Source organism: Bos indicus, chromosome 23 (assembly GCF_029378745.1).
Source record: "Bos indicus isolate NIAB-ARS_2022 breed Sahiwal x Tharparkar chromosome 23, NIAB-ARS_B.indTharparkar_mat_pri_1.0, whole genome shotgun sequence".
Classification (NCBI taxonomy): Eukaryota; Metazoa; Chordata; class Mammalia; order Artiodactyla; family Bovidae; genus Bos; species Bos indicus.
Window position 1 is genome coordinate 44,804,354 of NC_091782.1, and position 25,367 is coordinate 44,829,720.

Sequence of the window (25,367 nt, forward strand, 5' to 3'; positions counted from 1 at the left end):
ATGCATTGGAGAAGGAAATGACAACCCACTCCAGTGTTCTTGCCTGGAGAATCCCAGGGACGGCGGAGCATTGTAGGCTGCCGTCTATGGGGTCACACAGAGTCGGACACGACTGAAGCGACTTAGCAGCAGCAGCAGCAGCTACTGTTAAGCCTTGCTATTTATTTTACATGAAGGTCTGTTTGATGTTCAATGAAAGCGTGCTGCATAGAAAATATGTGGGCATCTACAAATTAGCCTGTAACGAAGGCACCAGCATTCATTCAGGGGCAGTGAAATTATTTGGAAGGAAAGTATTTGGATGGAAATAAACAGCTTGGGAGTCAGACAGAGAAGGAGCTATGTCGTATTCCACATCCTATATATGTGGAATCTAAAAAGAAATGATACAAATGAGCTTACTTACAAAACAAAAAGAGACTCACAGACTTAGAAAATGAGCTTATGGTTGCAGTGGGGGAAGGGATAGTTAGGGAGTTTGGGAAGGTCATATAAACCCTGCTATCTTTAAAATGGATAACCAACAAGGACCTACTGCATAGCACAGGGAACTCTGCTCAATGTTATGTGGCAGCCTGGATGGGAAGGGGGCTTGGGAGATAATGGGTACATGTATGCGTATGGCTGAGTCCCCTTTGCTGTTCATCTGAAACTATCACATCATTGTTAATTGGCTATACCTCAATACAAAATAAAAAGTTCAAAGTGCAGGGAAAAAAGAAAAAGAAATAAACAGCTTCAGAGTTCTGGCCCCGCCAATGCAGACTAAAAGGCAAGAGCACACTCACACCCTCCTCTGGGACTTGTAGAGCTTCCCCCACCACCCCCAAAAAAGAGCACATCAATGCTAACCGGTTGACCGACTGAGTCATAAGCAGCACAGTTCACAAGCCAGAACAAAGAGTTTTGCTTTCCTGCTACCAAAGGGCAGGGAAGGGAAAAGAGTAGCGCATCACAGAGGACTACTGGCAAAGGGAAAAATCCCTCGGGAGTAGTCAAGGGCGTGGAAGAAACATCTTTGATCTGTTCCATTGCATTTTGTTTCCCAACCAGCCATACATCAGGACGGATTGAGGCCTCAATTGCTGCCATCTCCCTTCAGTCTGATTCAATAACCATGTGTTGTAGATACGCTGACCATTTGCCCCAGGGAGAAACAACCAAGTGATGGGAGCAGATTAATCCTTGTGAGTCAACTGCAAGGCGGCGCCTGGGGACTGAGTGACTCATGATCAGAGATCAATGCCTTGGGAATAGATGGCAAACAGATTTCATTTCCAGAAAGCCTGGTTCTCGATGCTGATGAGAAATTCTGTTCCTACTCCGTAAGGTGGCCTTCCTCCAACATCCGGTGATGAGATCTAGCCATCTCCTGTAGGAGTGGATTCTGTATTTTAACCCTCTAGGCCTATGAACAATGTTCTGATCCCTTTTCCCCTGGCAGCGCCAAGGGGACTCACACATTCACATAAACACTCACTTGAGTGGTGCTCGTTCCAGACCAGCCCGTGCTTGGTGCTGTGACTCAATGCCCTGAAGGAGCCTGGGGAGAAAGCAAGCCAAACACGCTGTCTTCACCTGCTGGCATCAGCACCTAAGCTGACATTTCAATGTGATTTTCACATGGGGATTGGAGAGACAGAAGTCCATACTCAGCACGAGATATTTGCTTGCTGGGGAACACTAGGCAAAAAATTCTGGAGGAATTTCATAAAATCTGACAAACTGATTGAGAAATGCATTTGTTGTTGTTGTTCAGTCGCTAAGCCATGTCGGACTCTTTTTGACCTTATGAACTGCGGAAACCATTTTAAAGGCGAGAGCTAAGGTTAGGGGTCCTTCACTGCAAGAAATGAGATCAAGAGCTGTTTGGAGTTGTTGTGATTAAAACAATGTGGTATCATGGAACAACGGAGTCCAAGAGAAAGCCAGAAATAAACACACCAATGTGAAAAAGTGATGTAGGACAGAGATTTGTTCTTACAAATTTTGTACTCACAAAATCAATCAAGAAAGAGATATTTGTTCTTACAAATCAACCAAGAAAGCATGGACTCTTCCCAAATGGTGTTGAGAGAATTGATTATTTCAATAAAAAGTTAATTTCATTGGGATTTCCCTGGCAGTCCAGTGGTTAAGACTCTGCTTCTATGGCAGGGGGCCCAGGTTCCATATCTGGTTGGGGAACTAAGATCCCACACGCCACATGGCATGACAAATAATAATTATAGTAATAATTTTATTGATCAAATGATCCGATTCTCTCCCCCTTCTGGATCCAGGATGGGGTTGCACTTCCCATCCCTTCTTAAGTTAGATACACGGTCACAAGACTCTACAGCCACTGAAATGTGGCCAGCAGACAAGCGTTACCTTCAAGTACAGCTCTTGGCGGCCAGTGTGTGACCTGCCACGTTCCCCTCCCTGCTTCCGGGGTTCTGGATGTCCCTGTCTAGACAAGCCTCCATCAGCCTGGGTCCCTGCACACTCAAGGTGGACAACAGCATCATGAGACAAAAACTGAGGGTTAAACCTCTGAGATTTGGGGCATTTGTATGATCTAGCCTCCTCCCAACTAACACAAAAGTAAGCCCCCAAATAAATGACCTAGATATGAAAACTATACAATTTTTAGAAAAAGATACAGGCAAATATTTCTCTGACCTCAGAGTACAGAAAGACTCCTTTTAAAGGTTTTTAAAAATTATAAACCATAAAGGAAAAGATCAATGTATTTGACTGAATCCAATTTAAACTCGTCTGTTTGCCAACACACACCATAAATTGAAGAGATAACTGCAAACTGTTAAAGATCCTTGCAGTCTTGTAACCAGCAAAAGATCAGTTGTAGAACATCCATAAAAATACTCCAGAGGTCAACACAAAAAGACAAACAGGCAAAAAGTGAAATAGGCAAAATATGTGAAAAGATAATCAACATATGTAGTAACTGGGAAAATGTCCATTAAAGTGATTTAAACCACTTCACACTGGTAGTTTTGGTAAAATTTTAAAATATGGTAATATCTATGACTGCCAAGAGTATAAAGAAAAACTACATGGAGAAGCAACAGAGCCAAGTCTAGAGAGGCTGAAAACATGCATACCTTTCAATCCAATAATAATTCTCCTGCTTACTGTATTTCCCAGGAACTCTTGCACATTTGCACAGGAGATGTTTAATCAGAAACATTCAGGGAATTTCCTGGGGGTCCAGTGGTTAGGACTCCCTGCTCTCACTGTCAAGGGGCCGGGTTCAATCCCTGGTTGGGAAACTAAGATCCCACAAGCCACGTGGGGCAGGCTTATGTTTAATGGAAAATAATCAGAAACAATTCAAATATCCATCATCAGCAGAGTAGAGAAGTAATTTGCTCTACATGCAAAGAAATACTACACATTTGCTGTGTCAGTGTGGATAAATCTCAAAAACACAATATTAAACAACAACGAAAAAATGAAGTTGGACAAAGTCATGTGGTATATGTGCCATTTATACACAGTTTGAAAATACACACACTTTAATAATCAAATACATATATTGTATGTGTACAGTAAGAGTTCTAAAGGGGACATGGAAATAAACCCAGTTAGAGAGGTATTGGGGTCAGAAACATAGGGGGTTTCTAATGCATATGTATCATTTTAATTATTAAGAAAAAATGAAAAAAGTACAGCCCAACTTTAGACTGAACTGAAATCGGAGCCGGGAGGTGATTAACACGTGTTCATTATGCTATTCTCTGTACTTTTCCACTAATGAAATTTTTTTCATTTATGACTTCTTAAGGCTTCATAATGAGCAAATGGTAGGATGAACCACAGGTCCGTGTTTTGTTCACCTCCCCACACTTATGTTAACAAATGTAAAATCAGTTATCCCTAATTCTGACATTTCCGTACCTCTCTCACATACGCCAGCTCTGGAAGACCCTGGTTCTCAAATTTGTCTCCACATTGGCATCAGTGACGCCCCTGGGTTCCAACCCCAGAAAGTCTGATTAAACCTGGGCAATAAGAGATTTTAAGGCTTGCAGGTGATTTTAATGTGCAGTCAAAGTGGAGAATAACTGCTTTCAGAAAAAAAAAAAAAATTGGAGAAGAAAACTCCGAGTTTAGAATCTGTGGGGGAGAATGGATACTTGTATACGTGTGGCTGAGTCCCTTCACTGTTCCCCTGAAACTATTACAACATTGTTAATCAGCTATAGCCCAATACAAAATAAAAAGTTAAAAAAAAAGAATCTGTTGGGGAGAACCTCAGATCTATGACTGTTTTATAGCCCTGGGCAACTGCACTATCCATTTCTCCATCAGTATGAAGGGGATAATATCATCTATTTTGGGGGGCGTTGCTAGAAGGGCTTCCCAGGTGGTACAAGTGGTAGAGAATCCACCTGCCAGTGCAGGAGACACAAGAGATGTGGGTTCATTCCTGGGTTGGAAAGACCCCCTGGAGGAGGAAAGGGCAACCCACTCCAGTATTCTTGCCTGGAAAATTCCATGGACAGAGGAGCCTGGCGGGCTACAGTCCGTGAGGTTGCAAAGAGTCAGACAACACTGGGCACACATGAACAAACACACATTCACACACACAAACACATACATTCACACACACACACACACACACACACACACACGAAGAACTAAATAAGAATGACGTGTATAAATTACCCAATACAGTGTCAGAGTAATAGCAGTAATAAGCGAGTTTTCTCCTGAGGATTGAGAAATGAAATTCTAATCTATTTTATGGAAGTAGAAGTTATTACCATCCCAGATGATCTTATAAGAAGTGAACATTAAGCAGATCATTCAGATCCTGGAGAGGATGGAGCATGGCAGCACCACCCTCTGCCCCCAGCTCCCGTCTTCCCTCTTCTTCAAACCTGGGCCTATGCCATGAAAAAGCCTAACGTCCTATTGCTTTCTGAGCTTTTTTCATTTAAATGAGTGCTTGGGATTTTTAAAAGCCACAACTGCACGTTTAGGCCCCAAATACAGCCCTTCAGCCAATGACTTGGTCTGTTGATTCCTCAACATTTCTTCTTAACTTGTACCAAATTGAGCACAGGGTATATGGGAGCTCTGTTTATAGTTGTCTAAGTGTTTCTAAAAGAAAAGTTTATATAAGAAATAATTAATGCCACTCGGAAGCTTGGCATGAAACCTTTCTCAGAGTCTCCATCCCAAATCAACAAAAAGCTGAGATCTAAGAGTGTAAGGAAAAAGGAAAAGCAGCTAGTCATGGAGAAATAGGCCTGGGTGTTAAAATATATCAAGGTACAAACATCATCAGTAGAAAGATTACAAATGGCGTAACTAAAAGAGTGGAGAGAAGAGCAAGTAGGGGGTTGCTGTTGTTTAGTCCCTAAGCCGTATCCAACTCTTTGCAACCACGTGGACTGTAGCTCGCCAGGCTCCTCTGTCAATGGGATTTCTCAAGCAAGAATACTTAAGTGAGTTGCCATTTCCTTCTCCAGGGGATCTTCTTGATCATCTTGGGATGATCTTGGGATGATCTTCTTGGGATCATCTCCCAAGTCTCCTGGATTGCAGGTGGATTCTTTACCACTGAGCCACCTGGGAAGCTCAAGTAGCAGGTAAAGGTAATATAAGCTAAATAATTCCCCTTTTATGGGAATCAAGAAGTACTGTGTAAAAGAGATTTAAAAAAATGTTTTTTAATAGTTAAAAGGGAATACCTCTAGGAAGTGCAGGTGGACTGGGGAGAATAAAACTTTTATATTTTACCTGGTAGCATCCTGAATTTAGCTGCTAGATAAAGATATTAAGATAATTGCTGTGGGGACTTCCCTGGTGGTCCAGTGGTTAAGAATTCACCTTGCAATGAAGGGATATGAGTTCAATCCCTGGTCTGGGAAGATCCTACATGCTGTGGAGCAACTAAGCCTGTGCACCACAACTACTAAGCCTGTGCTCCAGAGCCCAGGAGCTACAGTTACTGAAGCCTGCGAACCCAGTGAAGCCTGCGAACCCAGTGAAGCCTGTAAACCTTCTGTTGTGCTCAGCAACAAGAGAAGCCACTGTAGCGAGAAGCCCAGGCCCCGCAACTGGAGAGTAGACCCCCTCACCTCAACTAGAGAAAATCCGAGCAGTGACAAGGTTCCAGCACAGCCAAAAACAAATGTAATTAATGAATTTTAAAAACAAGTCACAAGAAAATAAAATTACACACTTATATATATTTATATATATATAAAAGCACAATGTAACTTTAAAAGTGCAGGAAATTACTTAATTGCTCAACAGAAGATCTCACCTCTGCTTTAGTACTGCTTAATATATAGCACGTTATGATTTTGCAACCCAATGTTAAGCAGTAATTGGCTGACGTACCAATGTGTCAAATGCTTTTATAGGCAACAGACTCCAGCCTCACATTTACCTGCATAATTGAAAACAAATGATGCCTGGCAAATGCTTAATTATTCCTGAATTTCATATGAGAACAATGTCAGCATCTTGCAAAATAGAGTTTGATGAATAGCCTAGCTGCAGTAAACCTTTTAAAAGAAAAATACTGACTTTGATGATCTGAGATTTTCAGTTTATGAGGTCATTAATCATGGGAAGTGTTATGTCTCATTTCTGCTAGAGAGTTATTTTCTACCCTTAGGGCCATAGAATGTTTATTAGACTTAAATAAGAAAATGGTTTCCGCTCATGGCTATTCAAATTCTATTAAAAATAATTTCTAAACCAGCAACCATTTCCCCTATCTCTCTGTTAAACATAGGAAAGAGTAAGCTTTTTAAAAATCTACCAGGCTGCCCTGTATAAGTTTTCACCCCCTAATGTAGTGAGATGATAATAACACCTATTGATTTTTTAAAAAAAAATCCTTTCCTTTGGTGAGACTGCTACAAGGGTGGGTGTCTCGTGCAGTTTTGAACTCCAAGAGGACTCATCCGTCTTTCAGGAGGAATCAGTACATGACACTGCATGTGCTTTTTGGAAATGCTTAACCTTTATCATGTTGTGTACCTACTTCAACCACCTTATAAGGAAAAAGTTCTAAGATTTCCAGAACCCATGGAAGTTCATTTGGAATCACCACAGCTAATAAGCACAGTGAGCACTTTATTGGAAGCTTCCCCAAAGCCTGCAGTAGGAGCGAACAGCAGAGGCATCAAGGAGAAGGATGCCAAAGAAAAGAAGCCAGTTCATGCCGGAAACAGAACCTTGGAAGAGCTCAAGAACAGAGGCACCGTCTCTGAGGATGGAGTCACAGAGTTGTCGAGAGTTAGCACAGTGGAGAAGACAATGGCACCCCACTCCAGTACTCTTGCCTGGAAAATCCCATGGGCAGAGGAGCCTGGTAGGCTGCAGTCCATGGGGTCGTGAAGAGTCGGACACGACTGAGCGACTTCATTTTCACTTTTCGTGCATTGGAGAAGGAAATGGCCACCCACTCCAGTGTTGTTGCCTGGAGAATCCCACGGACAGGAGCCTGGTGGGCTGTTGTCTATGGGGTTGCACAGAGTTGGCCACGACAGACATGACTTAGCAGCAGCAGCAGCACAGTGGAAACTGGCCTTCCAGGTCTTCTTGTCTCCTCCTCCTATTGGCTCCTCCCTGGTCTGCTGAAGACCAAAGACCGAGACTTTCTTTCTAGAGGAGATGCATCAGAGTTAAGTCTGTCTCTAGAGGCACCGGGAGCGCCTGAGGGTGGAGGTAAGGAGTCCTACAGAGAACAGAAGTATTAAATGATAGGCTACGTATTAAAATCGGTGTCTGACACCCTCCTCCCCTTGCTCAGCTTCCCAAACACTGGCAGCCAGCATTTCCTCTGTGGAGAAACTCATCAACTTAAAAGAAAGACCTAGATGGAGTGATAACTGAGCATCCGCCAATGAAATAGAGGACCATCCCCAGAGGCCCATCAGTTGACAAGCCCCAGCCGTGCCTACCATTTCCAACCTGTGTATTTAGCTCCTTGCTAAACTGAAAAGACAGCCGAGGATCAGACAGATGAGGGATGGTTCTCCATGCAAATCTGAGACCAAAGGAAACAGATAAAATTAACTTGGAAGAAACAGACAATGTGGGGAACAAAAGAATGTATTAAAAACTCTAGGATGGAATATTCTCTCTAAGGGAAAAAGATGCTGTGTTCATGAAATGAGAAGAGAATGAATGCCATTTGAAAGAAGAAAAGAAACATTCAGAGACCAAGAAAGCATTCTAATAAATTTTAAATGATGGCAAACAGAAATTAAAGATAAAGGTTGATAAATAAAACTGAGCAAAAGTCTAAGTAATTAGATTTAAAAAAAAGGAAGAGATGAGAAGTAGGAGAGGCAAGATAAGCAAACCAGAAGATTGATCAGGAAGTTTCGAAAGTTAACAAACACGAGTTCCAGAAACTAGAAGGGAAAAAAATAGAAGAAAAGAGATTTTGTAAAGACAAATACAAAAGCATTTCTAGAACTAAGGGAATAAACTTTCATCCTGAAGAGGTCTACTTAATACCTAGCACAATATATGGGGGAGAAAAAGCATGTAGAACTGATTTCTCACTGTGAAATTTCAGAACAACACACACACACACACACACACACACACACACACACAAAGATGCTAACGGTTGCCACAATGGAAACAGAAATATCATATACAAAGCCTCCAAGATTAGAATTCGTAGAACTTCTCCACAGCAAACTGGGGTTGCAAGGCAAAGAAGCAGCCAGAGAGAATGATTTCAAAACAAAGCATCGATCAGGCCTAAGCCTAGAATAAGGATATTTTCAGACTATGAGGACTTTAAAAGTTATACCTTCTGCCTTTTTTCCCCCTGCAAGCTGCTGGAGAAGGTGCTTCATCAAAAAAAAATGAATAAACCTGTGATGACCTAAATGGGAAGAAAACCCAAAAAAAGAGGGGATTTACATATACAAACAGCTGATTCACTTCACTGCACAGCAGAAATTAACATAACATTGTAAAGCAACAACACTCCAGTAAAAATTAATGGAAAAGGAATAAACCAAGAAAAAGATCTCAGGCAATTCAAGAAAAGAGGATTCCCAGGATGAAAGGAAGTCCCTGGATGACAGCTGTGCACAAAGCAACTCATCTAGATGGGATCAAGATGCGAAAAGGCTCCAGGAGAGTCAGCAGGCAGATCATCTATCCTGTTTGACAAGAAGGAAAAGAAAGTGAAGTCTCTCAGTTGTGTCCAACTCTTTGCGACCCCATGGACTGTGGCCTACCAGGCTCCTCCACCCATGGGATTTTCCAGGCAAGAGTACTAGAGTGGGTTGCCATTTCCTTCTCCAATACTGTTTGACAGGAAGGAAAGATTTTTCAGTCTTCACAGACTCTGGGGATGACTCAGAGAAAGTACAAGTACAGAGAAAGCGATGTAAATTTTTTAATGAGGCAGTTAATTCCAGGGAAAACTAAAAATTGAATAAGAGAGGAATTGGTGGTGGTTGCTAGGGACTGAGGGTTTGGGAAAACAGGGAGCTATTGGTCTATGTCCAAGATGAGTAAGAGCTAGAGACCTGCCCTAGCACACAGCATTGTGGTTAACAAGTCGGTATAATTAAGAGTAGAGCTCGTGTTAAGTGTTTCTATCACACACACACACAAAAGAGGTGGAGACAAGAGGGAACTTTTGGAAGTGATGTTATTTAGTCTTTAAGTGGTGTCCAACTCTTTTGCAACCTCATGGACTTTAGCCTGCCAGGCTACTCTGTCCGTGAGATTTTGATTTTTCCAGGCAAGAATACTGGATTGGGTTGCCATTTCCTTCTCTGAAGTGATGGATATGTTTATTACCTTGAATGTGGTAATGGTTTCATGTTGAGGTCCTTTAACGGACTGGAACCTGGTGGTCTGGAGTCGACGATAAGAAAGTAAAGGAGAGAGAAAGAGAGCCTGATATTTCTTGGTTTACGCAGAAAACCAATAAAGTCCCTGACACAGGGCTTGCTCTGTTCATGAAGGCCTCAGGCACCCTCTCAATGGGGTGAAGGCCCAGAGTGCCTTCTCGAGAGGGTCTTAGAAGCCCGGGCAAGAAAGTGAAACCAGAAGGCCTCTGCGCTCCAAAGAATTAGCCTGAGAGAGAGAGAGAGAGAAAGAAAGCAAGACACGGGGACCAAAGCTCTGATGGAGCAAAGGTGTTTTAATCAACATGGTGTGGGCATATATACTGTTTTACAAGGTAGTATTCTCAGCAAAGATAAAGATTAAAATTCCAGACTTACAAAACATAGGCGATCCATATTAAAGAGAGAGAGTTGTAAACAATCACTTTTACCATATGGTTCATACGCAGGAAGAGGGTACTTATCACCGTATAGAAAAACCAATGAAGGAAATGCCTGGATTCCTCAGCCCCGGGAGAGGCTTGCCTCTCCTTTTAATTCTGTCAGGAATCCTCTGTTCTTTATTCAGGAATTAATAAAGAACAGAGGATTCCTAACAGATCCAAAACAGCACACAGGAAGCCTCCTGTTAAATGCTTCCTGACCGTTTCACATAATATTTTTCTTTGCCAGGATGGAAAGAAGAGATGGACGTGAGGGTCTCCATGCGTGCATGCTGCACGATAAGTCGTCGCTTCGTGTCTGACTCTGTGCAACCCGATGGACTGTAGCCCGCCAGGCTCCTCTGTCCATGGGATTCTCCAGGCAAGAATACTGGAGTGGGTTGCCATGCCCTCCTCCAGGGGATCTTCCTGACCTAGGGATGGAACCCACATCCCCTTTATCTCCTGCATTGGCAGGAGGATTCTTTACCTCTAGTGCCAGCTGGGAAGCCCAATGAGGGTCTCCAGATCCTGCTAATTTGTCACACGTGTACTAACCTTTCACCTCAATACCCCTTCCTTTCTCCTAATGACAACTATCTGCTTGGTCGTGTGTGACAAAGCTCTCCATATCTACTTTATGGATGAGGTTTTGATACTCAGAATGCTTTGATCTTACTCCTCCAGGACAAAGAAGGAAGTTGAATAATTCCGATGACTATTTCTTGTCTTCATTACATATTTTTTACAACTAGATACGGCTTCTAGGGAAAAGATAATGTCTGTCCAGCTGCACATTTGTTGCCCATAATTTGATAATCCGTGCGGAAAACAGAAGTTGGCTGATGCTGACTCCACAGCAGGGACATGTAGGGTAAAAAGCAGACGAACTTCAAAGGCCTTGGCTAGAACTTGGCTCTAATGCTTGTCATGTGACTCTTTCGACCTTTTCTCAAGAGTTTTACAATCTGTGAAATGAAGCAGTTGGACTGTAATCTTGGAAATCTTTCCAGCTCTAACATTCAATGATCAGAACTTTAAATCTGGTGCATGTTTTTCAAAATTTGGAACCTTAGTTTCCACTCTTTGAGAATTAACTGGGGAAGTTTCATAGGCTCAAAAAAATAACCAGTAGTTAACTGTTCTGCTTGTGCCCTCCTTCTGCACGTTATTTAGCTGCTTCTCTACATGTACTGGGCAGACTGATGCTGGGTTACAGGCACAGTTTGAATGTGTCATTTCATAAAACTTTGGTAAGAATGTAAATTGTCTAATTTGGAAACAAGTTGAAATTGTGGACATTTTACTGCCCCGGCTACAACCAGCCTACTCTTGTCCTCTGATGCATTTCACCGTTCAACTTGAACCTACAGCTTAATTATGTCTCTCTTCTTGACTGTTTTCATAATTCATGTACTGGCTCCATGATTTACACCTGTAGTCAGATTCCGTATTATATCTGTTTTATCAATTTCCTAGTGAAAAGTTCGCAAAACGAGCACCCATTCCACACAATATCAGTAGATGTTTGGAGGAAAAACTTTGATGGTTTCATAAGTTTGAGAAAACATTGGATTTAATCATTAAGCAGGTTTCTTTATCTGAGTGTCTAAGACGCTTTACTGGGCTGATGCTCAGTGAGCATCTCTGAGAGGAAGATACAGGGTGCTCAGCTACTCCAATGTGCACAACCAGGAAGTCCTCTCTTCCCGGACCACCTACCTGGATATTATCCATGGCACATATTTTGGAACAACTGTTTTCATAAGATACTCTTTTTAAAAACCATGATTGTCGTAATTTTTTTTCCCCATAAAGTGTGACATGCATGGATGGCACATCAAAGAATCAAGGAATATTTGTACATCATGCAGAATAGAGAGTTAATAGTATGAGTTAAATAATGAATCTTTTGGCTTCCGTTGTGGCTCAGCTGGTAAAGAATCCACTTGTAGTGCGGAAGACCTGGGTTCAATCCCTGGGTTGGGAAGATCCTCTGGAGAAGGGAACAGCTACCCACTCCAGTATTCTGGCCTGGAGAATTCCATGGACTACAGTCTATGGGGTCGCAAAGAGTCAGACACAATTGAGTGACTTTTACTTTCACTAATGAATCTTTAGCTCGTTTTATCAAGAAATTCTGACAAGGTTCCCACTTGGGATATAAAGCTACAGTATGGAAGAAGATTGGGCTTCCCTGGTGGCTCAGACAGTAAAGAATCTGCCTGCAGTGCAGGAGACTCGGCTTCGATCCCTGGGTTGGGAAGATCCCCTGGAGAAGGGAATGGCTACCCACTCCAGTATTCTTGCCTGGAGAATTCCAGGGACAGAGGAGCCTGGCAGGCTACAGTCCATAGGGTCACAGAGAGTTGGACACAACTGAGCACCTAAGGCTTTCACACTTGCACACGTGGAAGAGGATTAAGTAGCCAGCTCCTCAAGAGCTGGTGTCCTGGCTCTGTGTCACTCCACCCTCCACTGCAGGAACAGAAAAACCCCACAAAACTGTGATGTGCTGTTGCTCCCTTTCAACTAGTGATTACAGCTCGTCAAATTACGAGCTGTGAATCGTTTCATAATTTTAAAACCCTAACGGAAAGTAATATGTGTGATGACAATATATTTAGCCATGGAAATACACAGTCCTAGCCAGAGTACCTTGAAAAAAAATCACATCAGATGGAAGCAGTGTCACCAACCAGTCCATCATACAGCTCAGGATAATCTCCATTGCTTAGTAATGGCAAATACTGTCCAAGAGGAAATAATCACCCGAGACAGCTGAATCCATTATTCTTTGAGAAGTCATAAATATAGTCAGAGGTCACAAAAATATTTTTAAATGGTACTTAAATGGACAATTACCAACTGGTGAGAGACTAATGTGGTTCTCTGTCAAATCTTTTTCAAATTTCATAAAATGTAAAGGCTTGGTATGCATGTATGTGTGTGTGTGTGTGTGTGTGTGTGTGCACACATGAATGTGCAGGAGAAATGGCGGAGGCTGGGGGGGCAGTGTGGCTGTGAGGAACAGTATGTTCTCCCATGAATGGCATTACAGAAATCAGAGGTAATGGGAAAAAAGGAAAAGTGCAGGAGGTTTTGGCTCAGCATGTTACAAAAACAGATGTCCATTTATTGACTAATAATGTTATTTAGTATTAAAAAACAGCATTTCATAGCAGAAGTGTTGCTTTAATTCATTTTCCACATTAGACACTAAGCTTTCTTATCTATAGATATGAATCACCAAAGGGCTTAATTTATTCTAAACTACTCAGAAGGAATTTGAAACATTAAGCCAGCGCTCAGAATGACCTGACCCTAGTCCAGCACAAGTTTATTACCCAAGAGATAATTCATGCTTGGCTCAACCAAATTAGAACTGTATTGGCAAGAATCAGGGAAAGATACTAAGTTTAGGATTATATAGCATGCATTTTACCCACAAATAATACTTACTAGACATTTAAAAACATTACCTGTAGAGTATAGAATCTTTTATGTGAACCGATAAAAGCTCTGCAAGTGTTTCATCTACCACTCAAGGGGCTGAAAAATCTGAAGCCAGGAGTGACAGAGACAAAGTGCCAGAATGGTATCAAGGCTGGGCACACAGAGTGAACTTTATGAATGAACGCACCACCTAGAGGGGTTTTTATGAATGAACCCACCACCTAGAGGGGTTTTTATGAATGAACTCACCACCTAGAGGGGTTTTAGGAAGGAGGGGAATGGCCAGGAAAAAAAAACAAGAGGTTTTTGTATCTAACCGAACAAGATCATTTTGAGGAATAAATTGAGGAGTGAAACGGATTACTAGAATAACCAGAAAATGAGCTGTCTGAAATGAAGAGTTCAAGAAGAAGACCTGGTAAAGACTGAGGAAAGGGACTCAAGAAAAATCACAGGCATCACTCAGCCAAGATGGATTCCAGCAAGAAGGATTCTGGGAGAAGTTTTCTCTAGTAACCCAACCGCCGTGCACTGCACTGGCGTTTTGAGAGCGGAAAGTAGGCTAAAAGCCAGAGATTTGCCCAAGGTCACATGGGGCTGATCAGGGAACTGCAATCCTGTTCTTTCTCACATCCTGGTTCTAGATTACGTTCATGGTAGCCAGTTACTCCTCACTGCTCTGAGAACATCAGGTGAGATCAAAGGATGTTTGGGAAAGGATTCCCAAAGCCTGCAGCCCCGTTAGTTCCCACTTCTTAGAACCTTAGGCGAGTCTGCGCATGAAATGTCCCACGCTTTTTCTTCCTCCCACTTACACAGTGTTGAGAAGCTACTATGAGTCCAGCACTGGGAATACGGAGATGAATAGAAAAGAATTGCCACCCACAAGTCCTCAAGAAGAGACAGAGAGGCACAAGGAGCAAACGCCATATGAAGGCAGAGACTGCGACTGGGATGATACGGCTACCAGCTAAGGAATCCCAACATTACCAGCAGCTGCCAGAAGCCAGGAGAGAGGCAGGGGGCCGATCCTCCTTGCACTTCCGAAAGGGAACAACTGTGACGACATCTTGATTTTGGATTTCTTGCCTTCAGCACTGTGAGAGAATAAACTTTTGTTGCTTAAAGCCAAAAACAGAAAAATCACACAAAGACTAAACATGATTTGAAAGATAACTAGAGAGCTGGTTAAGCAACTTAAGTAGAGAGTAAAGACATGTTTCAGATGGGTGGTTAAGAAACCCAAGTGGTATCATACATTGAAAGTCTGAGGTTAGAGTCAAGTGCATTATTTACAGGTTTAAAAAATGTTATTTCATGGGTGATTTGGGTCTCTTCTTCTATGAGCTCATAGAAAACACCTCAGGAGATAAAAGATTATTATACATTTCCGTTTCTCCCTTCAATAATCGGATGACTGTAAAGACACATTCCAACCTTAAGGTCGACCAAAGCTTTAGACAGGCTTCCATGAATCTCTCTCCCGCACCAGACACCTGTCGAGAAGCACTGGACCAGCTTCTCTTGAAAACCTCCAGTGAGAGAGAAGTCAGTTCTCACTGGATTAGATTAGTGAGAAAAGTGAAATAATTGATTCAGGCAAGGATCCTCGCTGGATGCTAAGACCATCAGGTAAAATTTTTAGGGAAAATGCCATCTGCATAGTACCAAAATTCACCACACAGATTATGTTGTGTTAATTGCACACAGGAAATGGTGAGACCTGGAGGTCACCCCCTCTTAACCGAGTGATGAATCCGTGTTTCAAACGATGGTGCAACCTTCCACTCATGTCTCCTGATGGGATGCAACTCCAGGTACATGCCATCATCCTAAGACAAACTCTTGCCCCAAATCTGAATCCAATCACGCTTCCAAGCCTAACTCTCAGTTTACAGAAAATAGAAGTGATAGAAGTTAAATATCACCATTTGTCTGACAGTCAGTCCAATCCAGAAGGTGGGGGCATTGACAAGGTAACTGGCCTGCTTTTTTGAGTCAATGTCACAGGAAAACAAGGTGGGGGACTGTTCCAGAATAAAAGAGAATAAGATACACAACAACTGAGTGCAACGTGTGGAGCTTGATGGGATTCTGGTTTGTAATTTGTGTTTCAAATGATGAAAGGTATTTTGGGAACAAATAGAAAAATTTGAGGAGGCTGCGTATTAAATGATATTAGAAAAGTATTTTTAAGTGTTTTAGATACAATAATGATATTTTAGTCAAATTAAAGTATGTCCCTTATTCTTGAGGCTTCCCTGATAGCTCAGTTGGTAAAGAATCCACCTGCAATGCAGGAGACCCCGGTTCAATTCCTGGGTTGGGAAGATCTGCTGGAGAAGGGATAGGCTATCCACTCCAGTATTCTTGGGCTTCCACTGTGGCTCAACTGGTAAAGAATCTGCCACAATGCAAGAGACCTGTGTTCGATCTCTGGGTTGGGAAGATCCCCTGGAGAAGGGAAAGGCTAACCCACCCCAGTATTCTGGCCTGGAGAATTCCATGGACTTTATATTCTTAGGGGAGAGAGAGCAAAAACAAATATAACAAAAGGTTGACTGTTGATGACTCTCAGTGGGTCTCTCAGCAGATAAGCATAAATTAACATTCTTAAGTTATGACAAGCACAGGTAACTGTTTCCCTTAATCTGATTCTTTCCTCATTTACGTAGAGATTCGGAAATGAATGAAGCCATGACTCTAGATTAACATATGGTGCCAATTTACTAAGAATCATAAGCATAAAACTGTGACATTCCCAAATTACCATGACCTTGCCTAACACTGGTCATATTTAAATATCAGGTAAATTTTTTAAACTTGTACTGATCACACAAGGTTAGTGAATTCCCAACCAAAATGGATTCTGTTTTGCTCAGCAGCTAGGCAGTCTGGAAAACAAATCAAGCACATTAAAACCAAAAAATTTTATTATAAAGACAATGTTTTTATTTCATCTTTCCTACTTTTGTCCTTTTCCTTTAAAAAAAAAAAAAAAGCACAAAGGTCTTTTATAATAGAGTAGATCAGCTTTGTCAGAAAGTTCTAGAATCTTTATTTGTATAATAAAGGCATTAGCTTAATCAATGTGTTTGAAAGCTCAAGTTTGCAATTATCTAATGTTAAAAGAAGTCCAAAATAATTGAATTTCAACCATCAGTCAGAAAAAAATCAAACATCTAGCTTGGAAACAATAACAATTTAATGGACAAATAAAACATCACCACAATAAATAAAGGATTGAAGCACTGTCCTTTTTTCATCCAACATCATGAAAAGGTTTTTTGTTGTCATACATTTAAAACTGGTTAACACCAAATTAACTTACTGGCAACTGGGAAAAAAAAGAAAAGAAACGAAGACTACCACATTACAGAGACACAAAGCGAGCACAGCGGGCCTGGCACAAATAGCAGAACGCACGGCGCCCACAACCAGAGCTCCCTAGAGCGTGCGCCCCTGATAACGCACCAGGCCATCTGATGTTACATTTCAGGCAAAGCAAGCCTTTTTTAAAAACCTCATAAACATATAAATCCAAACCACAAAACACCTCCTAAACATGACATTTACTCTAAGTACAAATGGATATTTGGAAATTGCATTCACAATGCCATCTAAACTAGATTTCGGGAAATTATAAGTATATAGCTATATTGGGGCTTAAATTCACTGGGCCACATCCCACACATACTTTCCCGTCATATTTACCCTGGGCATACATAGTCTCCAAGTTAACAGTTACAGAATTAAAAACTACTGTTCTAGAAAAGTATCGATTTTTCCTGAATAAACAGATTGGAACTGGTCCACTGTCTTTCACCCAACAAATGTTTCGTCACAAATACGTAAAGTAGCCTTAGTAATGCCCTTTTCTAAGAGTTATAAGTATTTAAACATTTATCATCAGTAATGAGTTTTAGGCTAAAAAACCTTTTTTTTTTTTTTGCCTACTTTCTGTGGGCATTCTATTCCCTCAAACCTAAAATCTGTTACCCAATTTCTTCTCGTAAATATATACATTCAATGTCCCCTACCTCACGAAAAGAAGTTCATTAACTCAAGTCATATAAGATTATGCTTTTATTTGAAATAAACTTCATGAGAACTTGAATCCATTCTAAAAGGGACTTAACAGGGATGGCAACATGGGAGATTGCACTCTGCCCTTCCATTTTGTTATATACTCCCTTGAAGGGCATCAGCTTGACATCTCTCTTGCCCATCCTTTTGCCTGAGCTACTGCACATAAGCCTAAACCATTATATTTGGGTACAGCTCAACAGAACACAGCAAAATACTTAGGTTCTCGGCACATCAAACCATGAGCTGGAACAGCTCCTGAACTGGGCCTGGGTTTCCACTGCCACAATTTACGCCAAATTGTTACAGGATTAAGTTAAGTGAGTCCATAGTAGAATTTAAAATGAAACGGGGAAAAAATAATCGAAATCCACATATAGCAACTAATTTAAATGGAACCCCATCCAGGATAAAGGATGGTGCTGAATGAACAATGTGGTTTTAAAAAAAAAGAAGAAACTAAACTAAAATGCTTTAAGGAAAAGCTCAAATTGGATCTCCATGAACTGCTCTGACAGAATTTCAGAGAAAGCTGGAGAGCAGAAAATAAACATGGAGGAAAAAAAAAGGGTGTGTGTCCCAAACGAGTGGCCACATTCTGCTTTGAGGTTTACTGATGCCAATTTCCCGGCGTTTTAAGCTCTCTATAGTAATGTGACAAAACAGGCATATAGCTGAAACCACGCAAGAGGCCGGGTTCCTCTTGGCAAGTACCATGCACGGAGGGACCAGCACCTGAGCTGGAGAGGATCCAGGGAAGTGCCAACCGTGGGCCAGGGGCAGGGGTGTGCACTGTGCAGATGGGTATGCCCTGGGGCTGCCCCCCTCCTGGGTCTACCCTCCATCCCAGGCTAAGATGATGAGAAGAGGCACCAGTTCATGCCTGACAGTCCACAAAGACTCCAGCCGCCACAGCACAACACGTCGGGCCCCGGGGTCCGTCTAGCAGCCCTGAGTGGCGGCTGCCCTGTCTCTGGGAAGACTCAGTAGCAAAGCGCTAGAAGGCTGAGCTGATCCCTGTCTCTTTTTTGCTAACACGTAAGTAGAAATGAACATGTTACTTCCAGCGTACAGGAAAACCACCGAGTCAATATCTGGATGGAAAACAGACCACAGACATATGCCCAGTGGCTCTGTTCACACCATGGGCACCGATCACAGAGACTGTGATAGAAAACAAAGGCTAAGTGACCTAACTTGACACGTGGCAAGAGGTGTCTGACTTCTCGGCGCGCCAGTCTCGCTTAAGAGGACGGTGCCAGACAGTCTAGGAATTCGTGGCAGACACACTGGCAGAAGCCATACACCATCAGGATGACGAGGCTGGAGGGGACCAGGCTGACGAAGACAACCCCCAGTGTGACCTTCTTGGAGACCAGTAAGTAGATGCCCAAGGGCAGGGAGCTGAAGTACAGCAAGCCCAGCAACCACACCAGCACCCGGATGGACGTCTGAAAGACCAGGGACGTGCAGTTCCACATGGTCCAGTTGTGCGACACGGCGGTGGTCACCGAGTCGAAGCTGGAGGGCCGGTAGAACTCGACCACAGGCGTGGAGCTGAGCGAGGGCGAGCTCTCCCGCTGCACCTCCATGATGGTGATGACCAGGCAGTTGGAGGATGCGTGGGAAGGGCTGACCAGCGAGGCCAGCCGCTTGGGGGTCAGCAAGAGCTCGGTGGGGTTCTCGGGCAGGCACTTCTTGCCTTTGCCGCCGCCACAGGTCAGGTTCAGCAGGATGTTGTTGTCGTCGGGCAGGCTGCTGACTTCGTCATCCGGTAGGCACGTCTCGAACCTGCAGAAAGGGCAGACGATGACGCCGTGCGGGGAGTCCCCGAAGTTGATGATCTTGCACAGGCATTTGGCACACACGCGGTGGCAGCACCCCAGCACCTTGGGCTTCCTCTGTTTCAGGTTGTACCGGTTGTAGCAGATCTTACACTCCAGCTCGTCTGAGACCTGAGACTCGGCTGCCTCCTCTGGCAGCTGACTGGCCATCCCGGGCTCTGTGCCTCCCGTCCTGGGCCGGACGGGCTGGACGGGTCCCGCAAAAGGAAGGCTTGGACGGTGCCTTCTCTCTGAATTATCACATCATCCAAATCAGGCAGAGATGCACACAGGCAGGAAAAGGAGGGACAGAAATCGGCCGGGCATTTTCAGTTTCTGCGTATCGCTCTCTGTCTCAAACAGCATATTGACAAAAGCCACGAGAGGGGTCTGCAAAGGAAAAGAGATTCTAATATGGTGAGCGGTTCGCTGAAAAGTGCTTTACGGAATTTTCTGAGCTTCCAGCGATTAGAAGTGGCAGACTTGAAAGGTTAAATCCCCAGCATCTTTTCACGCGTTTCTGCCTCCAGGATATAGGAAAGCATTATCTCCATGCTTAGCTTTTTTCAGTCCACAGATATGATAGTAAAGAAGGCATTAAGAATCTTAGTGGTGTGAAGTACACTGCAGAGCACTGTGTGTTCAGCTCAATAGAGAGATTTTTCTCTCTGAAATTGTACAAATTCGGCCTTTTTGAAGACAGAATGGGACACTTACCAGAAATAGATACATTTGCAGTTAAACTCCATTCAGTATAAATTAACTCTTTTAGAGGCCCATTGGTAATAAACTCCGATTGTCTAAATAACCCCAATAGTGCTTCAGAACACACTAAAGGAGGGAAAACTTAAGGATAGATGTTGAAAACGTGTTTTCAGAAAGTAATTTATACAGATGAGAGTGTATTTAAATACAGCAGACTATTCTTACCTTCCCAGTGTAAAGAAATCTGTTACAAGTGTCTTCCTTATTTGACTATTCAATTTCAAACTTTCTGTTTCAATACTAGTCTTGCAAACCATGGCTGTACACATACATTCACTCAAAGAAGAGTGAAGCACATGACACCTAAAATAAGCATTATATCCAAGTCAAGTCTAATTGCCAAGACAGAGAAGAAAACACAGAAATGGAGTTGTTAGTCGTGTCTGACTCTTTGCGACCCCATGGACAGTCACCTACCAGTCTCTTCTGTCTGTGGGATTTTCCAGGCAAGAATACTGGAGTGGGCTGCCATTTCCTTCTCCAGGGGATCTTCCCAACCCAGGGATCGAACCCAGGTCTCCTGCATTGCAGGCAGGCACTTCAGCATCTGAGCCAAGAGTGTTTAAACACAGAACACACGTGCAGTTATGTCTCAAAACATGAAGAATCATGCATGCATGGCTATCAAAAAGTACTCAAACTCCAGCCACTTGCCTACTTTAGCTCATGTAAACTCTCTCTATGGTGAACAGAAAGCATGATGGTTGATATTACTGCTGACTTTGGACAAATGGCTGAAGACTGATGTCACATAAACAGTCCATTCTCAATTATTAGGACTAAAAGAGGGAGCAGCAATGTGAGAAATCTCCAAATAATTTTTAGCTTTAATATATGTGATTCGGGGCTAGTAGATTTGTCCTGGGCTTCCCAGGTGGCGCTAGGGGAAAAGAATCTGCCTGCCAATGCAGGAGACTTGAGAGACATGGGTTCGATACCTGGGTCAGGAAGATCCCCTGGAGGAGGGCATGGCAACCCACTCCAGTGTTCTTGCCTGGAGAATCCCATGGACAGAGGAGACTGGTGGGCTATGATCCACAGGATCGCTAAGATCCACAACTGAGCGACTTAGCACACAGGCACGCGCAAAGATTTGTCTTAAGTTATATTTTGCTTGGAAAAATATCAGAATGTATTTGAATTTCTGAGAAGACCCCCAAGGAAATAACAGCAGAGGGCGGTCATAAGAGTTCTGAGAAGTAGAATGCAACTATGCCAGCATTTTAAATTTGCCATGGACCCTACTGCCTTAACAGAGAAAAGCCAGTGTGCAGGTAAACTTGGATGGTTTTTGAAATCATGATTAACTGGTTTGTGAATATGTATTATGTTCCTTTTAAATTATGACCTTAGTTAATTTTAAACTGACTCAATATAGTACAAGAATGTATAGGGTAATGGCTAGCATGGTAAGATGTACTCTTGGTGGGAAAAGGAAGACAATCAATAAGTTAGGCTCTTACCTCTGGCATCAGCCAATAAGTATAGGTAGAGTTTTTTTTAATAGAGTTTACTATTGCAACCCACTCCAGTGTTCTTGTCTGGAGAGCTCCATGGACAGAGGAGCCTGGTGGGCTACAGTCCATGGGGTCACAAAGAGTCGGACATGACTGAGCGACTTTCACATCACTTCACTTTACACTGTATATGAATGCGTGTATTTCAAAACTGCTATTAAAGCTAATTTCTCTGTAACTACACTGACATGCAAAAAAGAATATATAGAACTTATTGTGATCATTTCACAATATATATGTAAGTGACATCTGTTGGGATCCCATGGACTATATCCCGGCAGCCTCCTCTGTCCACGGGATTCTCCAGGCAAGAATACTGGAGTGGGTTGCCATGCCCTCCTCCAGGGGATCTTCCCAACCCAGGGATCAAACCCAGGTCTCCCACATTGCAGGCAGATTCTTTACCAGCTGAGCTACCAGGGAAGCCCCTATAATGCTGTATGTAAATTGAATCTCAATAAAACTGAGGGAAATGAAAAAAATTTAAAGGCTGTGTGTGTGTATAAGAATACATTACATTGTCAACATCTGATAGTCAGCTGGTTACTGTAATACTTTCTGTACCCAAGCTTCCTACCATTAAAGGAGCAGCAGGAAAGTTCCATTAATATGTTGAGCCAGCACAATTTTTATTTCCTAATTCTGGGAACATAAGTTATTCACTGAGCCAATGTGTGTCTGAAAGTCGCTCAGTCAGGTCCAACTCTTTGTGACCCCATGGACTATACAGTCCGTGGAATTCTCCAGGCCAGAATACTAGAGTGGGTAGCCATTTGCTTCTCCAGCGGATCTTCCTGACCCAGGAATCGAACTGGGGTCTCCTGAGTTGCAGGCAGATTCTTTACCAAGTGAGCTATCAGGGAAGCCTCACTGAACCAATACTGAGCTATTATTTTAAATAAAGCTTACCTTTTTCACAGAACCACTCTTCATTCCTATGAACATGTTTAGAGTGTTATGATCATAACGTTCTAAAAATTCATACAGGGGCTTCTTGGTAACGTGCAAAAATAAAAATACTAAATGTTTAAATATCCAATCAAAAAGGTACCTACTTTATCTCTAAGGAGTTTTCTAGAAAACCCACTCTATTAGCTTGAAATACTTCATCAACTCCAGGCTCTGAAAGTGGCACTTCTGGGCAGGACTGGCTGACAGCCTTGAGCTCGGGTCACATCCCAGGAAATGCAGCCACCACAAGGGCTTTCTTTCTGGAATGGCATAAACAGGGCAGTGTCTGTTCCTCTTGGGAGGATGGGGTACCAAGCTCTAGGATACTTAAATACTTCATGTGTCTCATTTTAATTCTAAGGTCCCCCTAAGTACTCAAGTAATAGCCTAAAATCTGTAACTTTATAGGGTTACAATTAGTGGGAGTTGTTAATGTGATCATCCAGAAGTTGGACACTGCAGCTCATTCCCACCCTGCATTCACTCCACAACTGTGGGCCTCAATTCAAATGCTGAATGAAAGAAACTAGACCCCGGAGAGCACACGGTGTATGACTCCATTTTTAGAAAGCTCAAAAAACAGGCAAAGGTAAGCCGTGGTAGGGATGCAAGTATAAGTGGTAAAACCAAGAAGCCAAGCCAGGAAGTGATTAGCATGAAAGTCAGGACAGCAGATACACCTGGGTGTGGGCTGAGAGGCTTGACACGGGCGGCACCTGTGAGCGTCCCTGTCGTCCTACACCATCGGGCAGCACGTTTTTCTGTACTGGCGTTACTTTCAGAGTAAAAAGTGTTTTGTTTTGTTTTGTTTTTTAAGTCCATGGCTAAATACATTTGCTACTTGGATAGCCCAGAGTTTTCTGTCCATGGATACTTTGGATCAACTTTTTTCCTCTGTGATCTGTAAGTTCATTCATTTTTTTTTTCCCCACAAAATTGAGATGCCAGTCATTTATTTATCACGTAAATATCCAAGCATCGCTATAAATCAATATTAAAAAGGATGGAGTCTTTAAAGTGAGCAAATCTGGAGCATTACTTGATGAGAAAAACTAAATGTATGTTTCACCAGACACGGCAAAGAATCCGGCATGCTAAACTGCCTCAAAAACAAATACGTGTGGTTACGTGAGGTGAGTGATGTTGTACCTCGTCCTGTTAATCACTTTGCAGTACATCCGAGTATCAAATCATCACACTGTGAACTTTGAACTTACATAATATTGTGTACCAATTACATCTCAATAAAGCTGGAGGGAAAATAAATACAAAAGGTAGATTTTCTTTTCCTAGAAAAATATCTATTCAAATATCTGAAGCTGATATTCCTCATTAGCCACTTAAGTCTTTAATCCTTTTATAGATTATCTAGTGTAAGTACATACAAAGAGATAATCACCTACTATAATTCTTATAAATTAACTTGAGCTTTTAGACAAAGGACTAAATATTTTCATTGCCCTAAATGTGTTAAGGTCCATATAGTTAAAGCTGCGGTTTTTCCAGTAGTTATGTACGGATGTGAAATTTGGACCATAAAGAAGGTTGAGAGCCAAAGAATTGATGCCTTCGAACTGTGGTGCTGGAGAAGACTCTTGAGAGTCCCTTGCACAGCAAGGAGATAAAACCAGTCAATCCTAAAGGAAATCAATTCTGAATATTCACGGGAAGGACTAATACTGAAGCTGGAGCTCCAATGCTCTTGCCACCTGATGCAAAGAGCCGACTCATTGGAAAAGACCCTGATGCTGGGAAATATTGAAGGCAGAAAGAGAAAGGGATGACAGAAGATAAGATGGTTGGATGGCATCATCAATTTAATGGACATGAGTTTGAGCAAACTCTGGGACATAGTGAAGGACAGGGAAGCCTGGCATGCTGCAGTCCGTGGGGTCACAAAGATCAGACACAACTGAGCGACTGAACAAAAAGTATGTGGTGGTTACTACTTGACTCAAACCCACTGTTTCCACTACTCAAGTCTTTGCTATTAAAGATGCAAACTTGGCTTGTATTTCGAACCAAAGTCCCTCCAGGGGACATCTGTTGTCCACCCACCCAGGATCTTTTTTTTTTCCTTTAGACCACACTGCTCCTTCCCACCTGCCACGGCTTCTTTGGGGAAGCCTTCCCCTCACTCAGATTCTGTGATGTGGACAATGCCACACTGCCTCCCTTCTCTCCCAAGCTGGGATCCGTGACCCCGGCCTGCCTCACCCCAGGACTCCACAAACCCCGTGCTCACAGGGCCCACAGTCTAGGTGGGCATGCGACTCAAACCAGCCCTGTCACAGCACCTCCTGAGCCTTTTTCAATGTAAAGCTTGGAGGAAAGAAGAAACGTACTGAAGGCCAGGGAAGGGAGGACAGACCAAAAATAAATGTACCGGGGAACTGTCATGCCATCAAGAGGGAGAGAAGCAGAAGATGGGCCAAAAAGAGAGAGAGAGAGAGAGAGAGAGAGAGAAGTAAAGGAAGGCAGAGATGCAGG

General features: G+C 42.7%; 1 protein-coding gene across 1 annotated transcript in view; it reads right to left on the reverse strand.

The window, feature by feature from the left end:
• Positions 1–16,922: 16,922 nt before the first annotated feature.
• Positions 16,923–25,367, reverse strand: part of RNF182 (ring finger protein 182) — a 49,878-nt gene continuing 41,433 nt past the window's right edge. Inside the window, exon 2 of the mRNA XM_070778367.1 lies at positions 16,923–20,034. Within this exon, the coding sequence (XP_070634468.1) occupies positions 19,066–19,815 (750 nt within the window). The 5' untranslated portion in view covers positions 19,816–20,034 and the 3' untranslated portion in view covers positions 16,923–19,065. The remainder of the gene's footprint in view (positions 20,035–25,367) is intronic.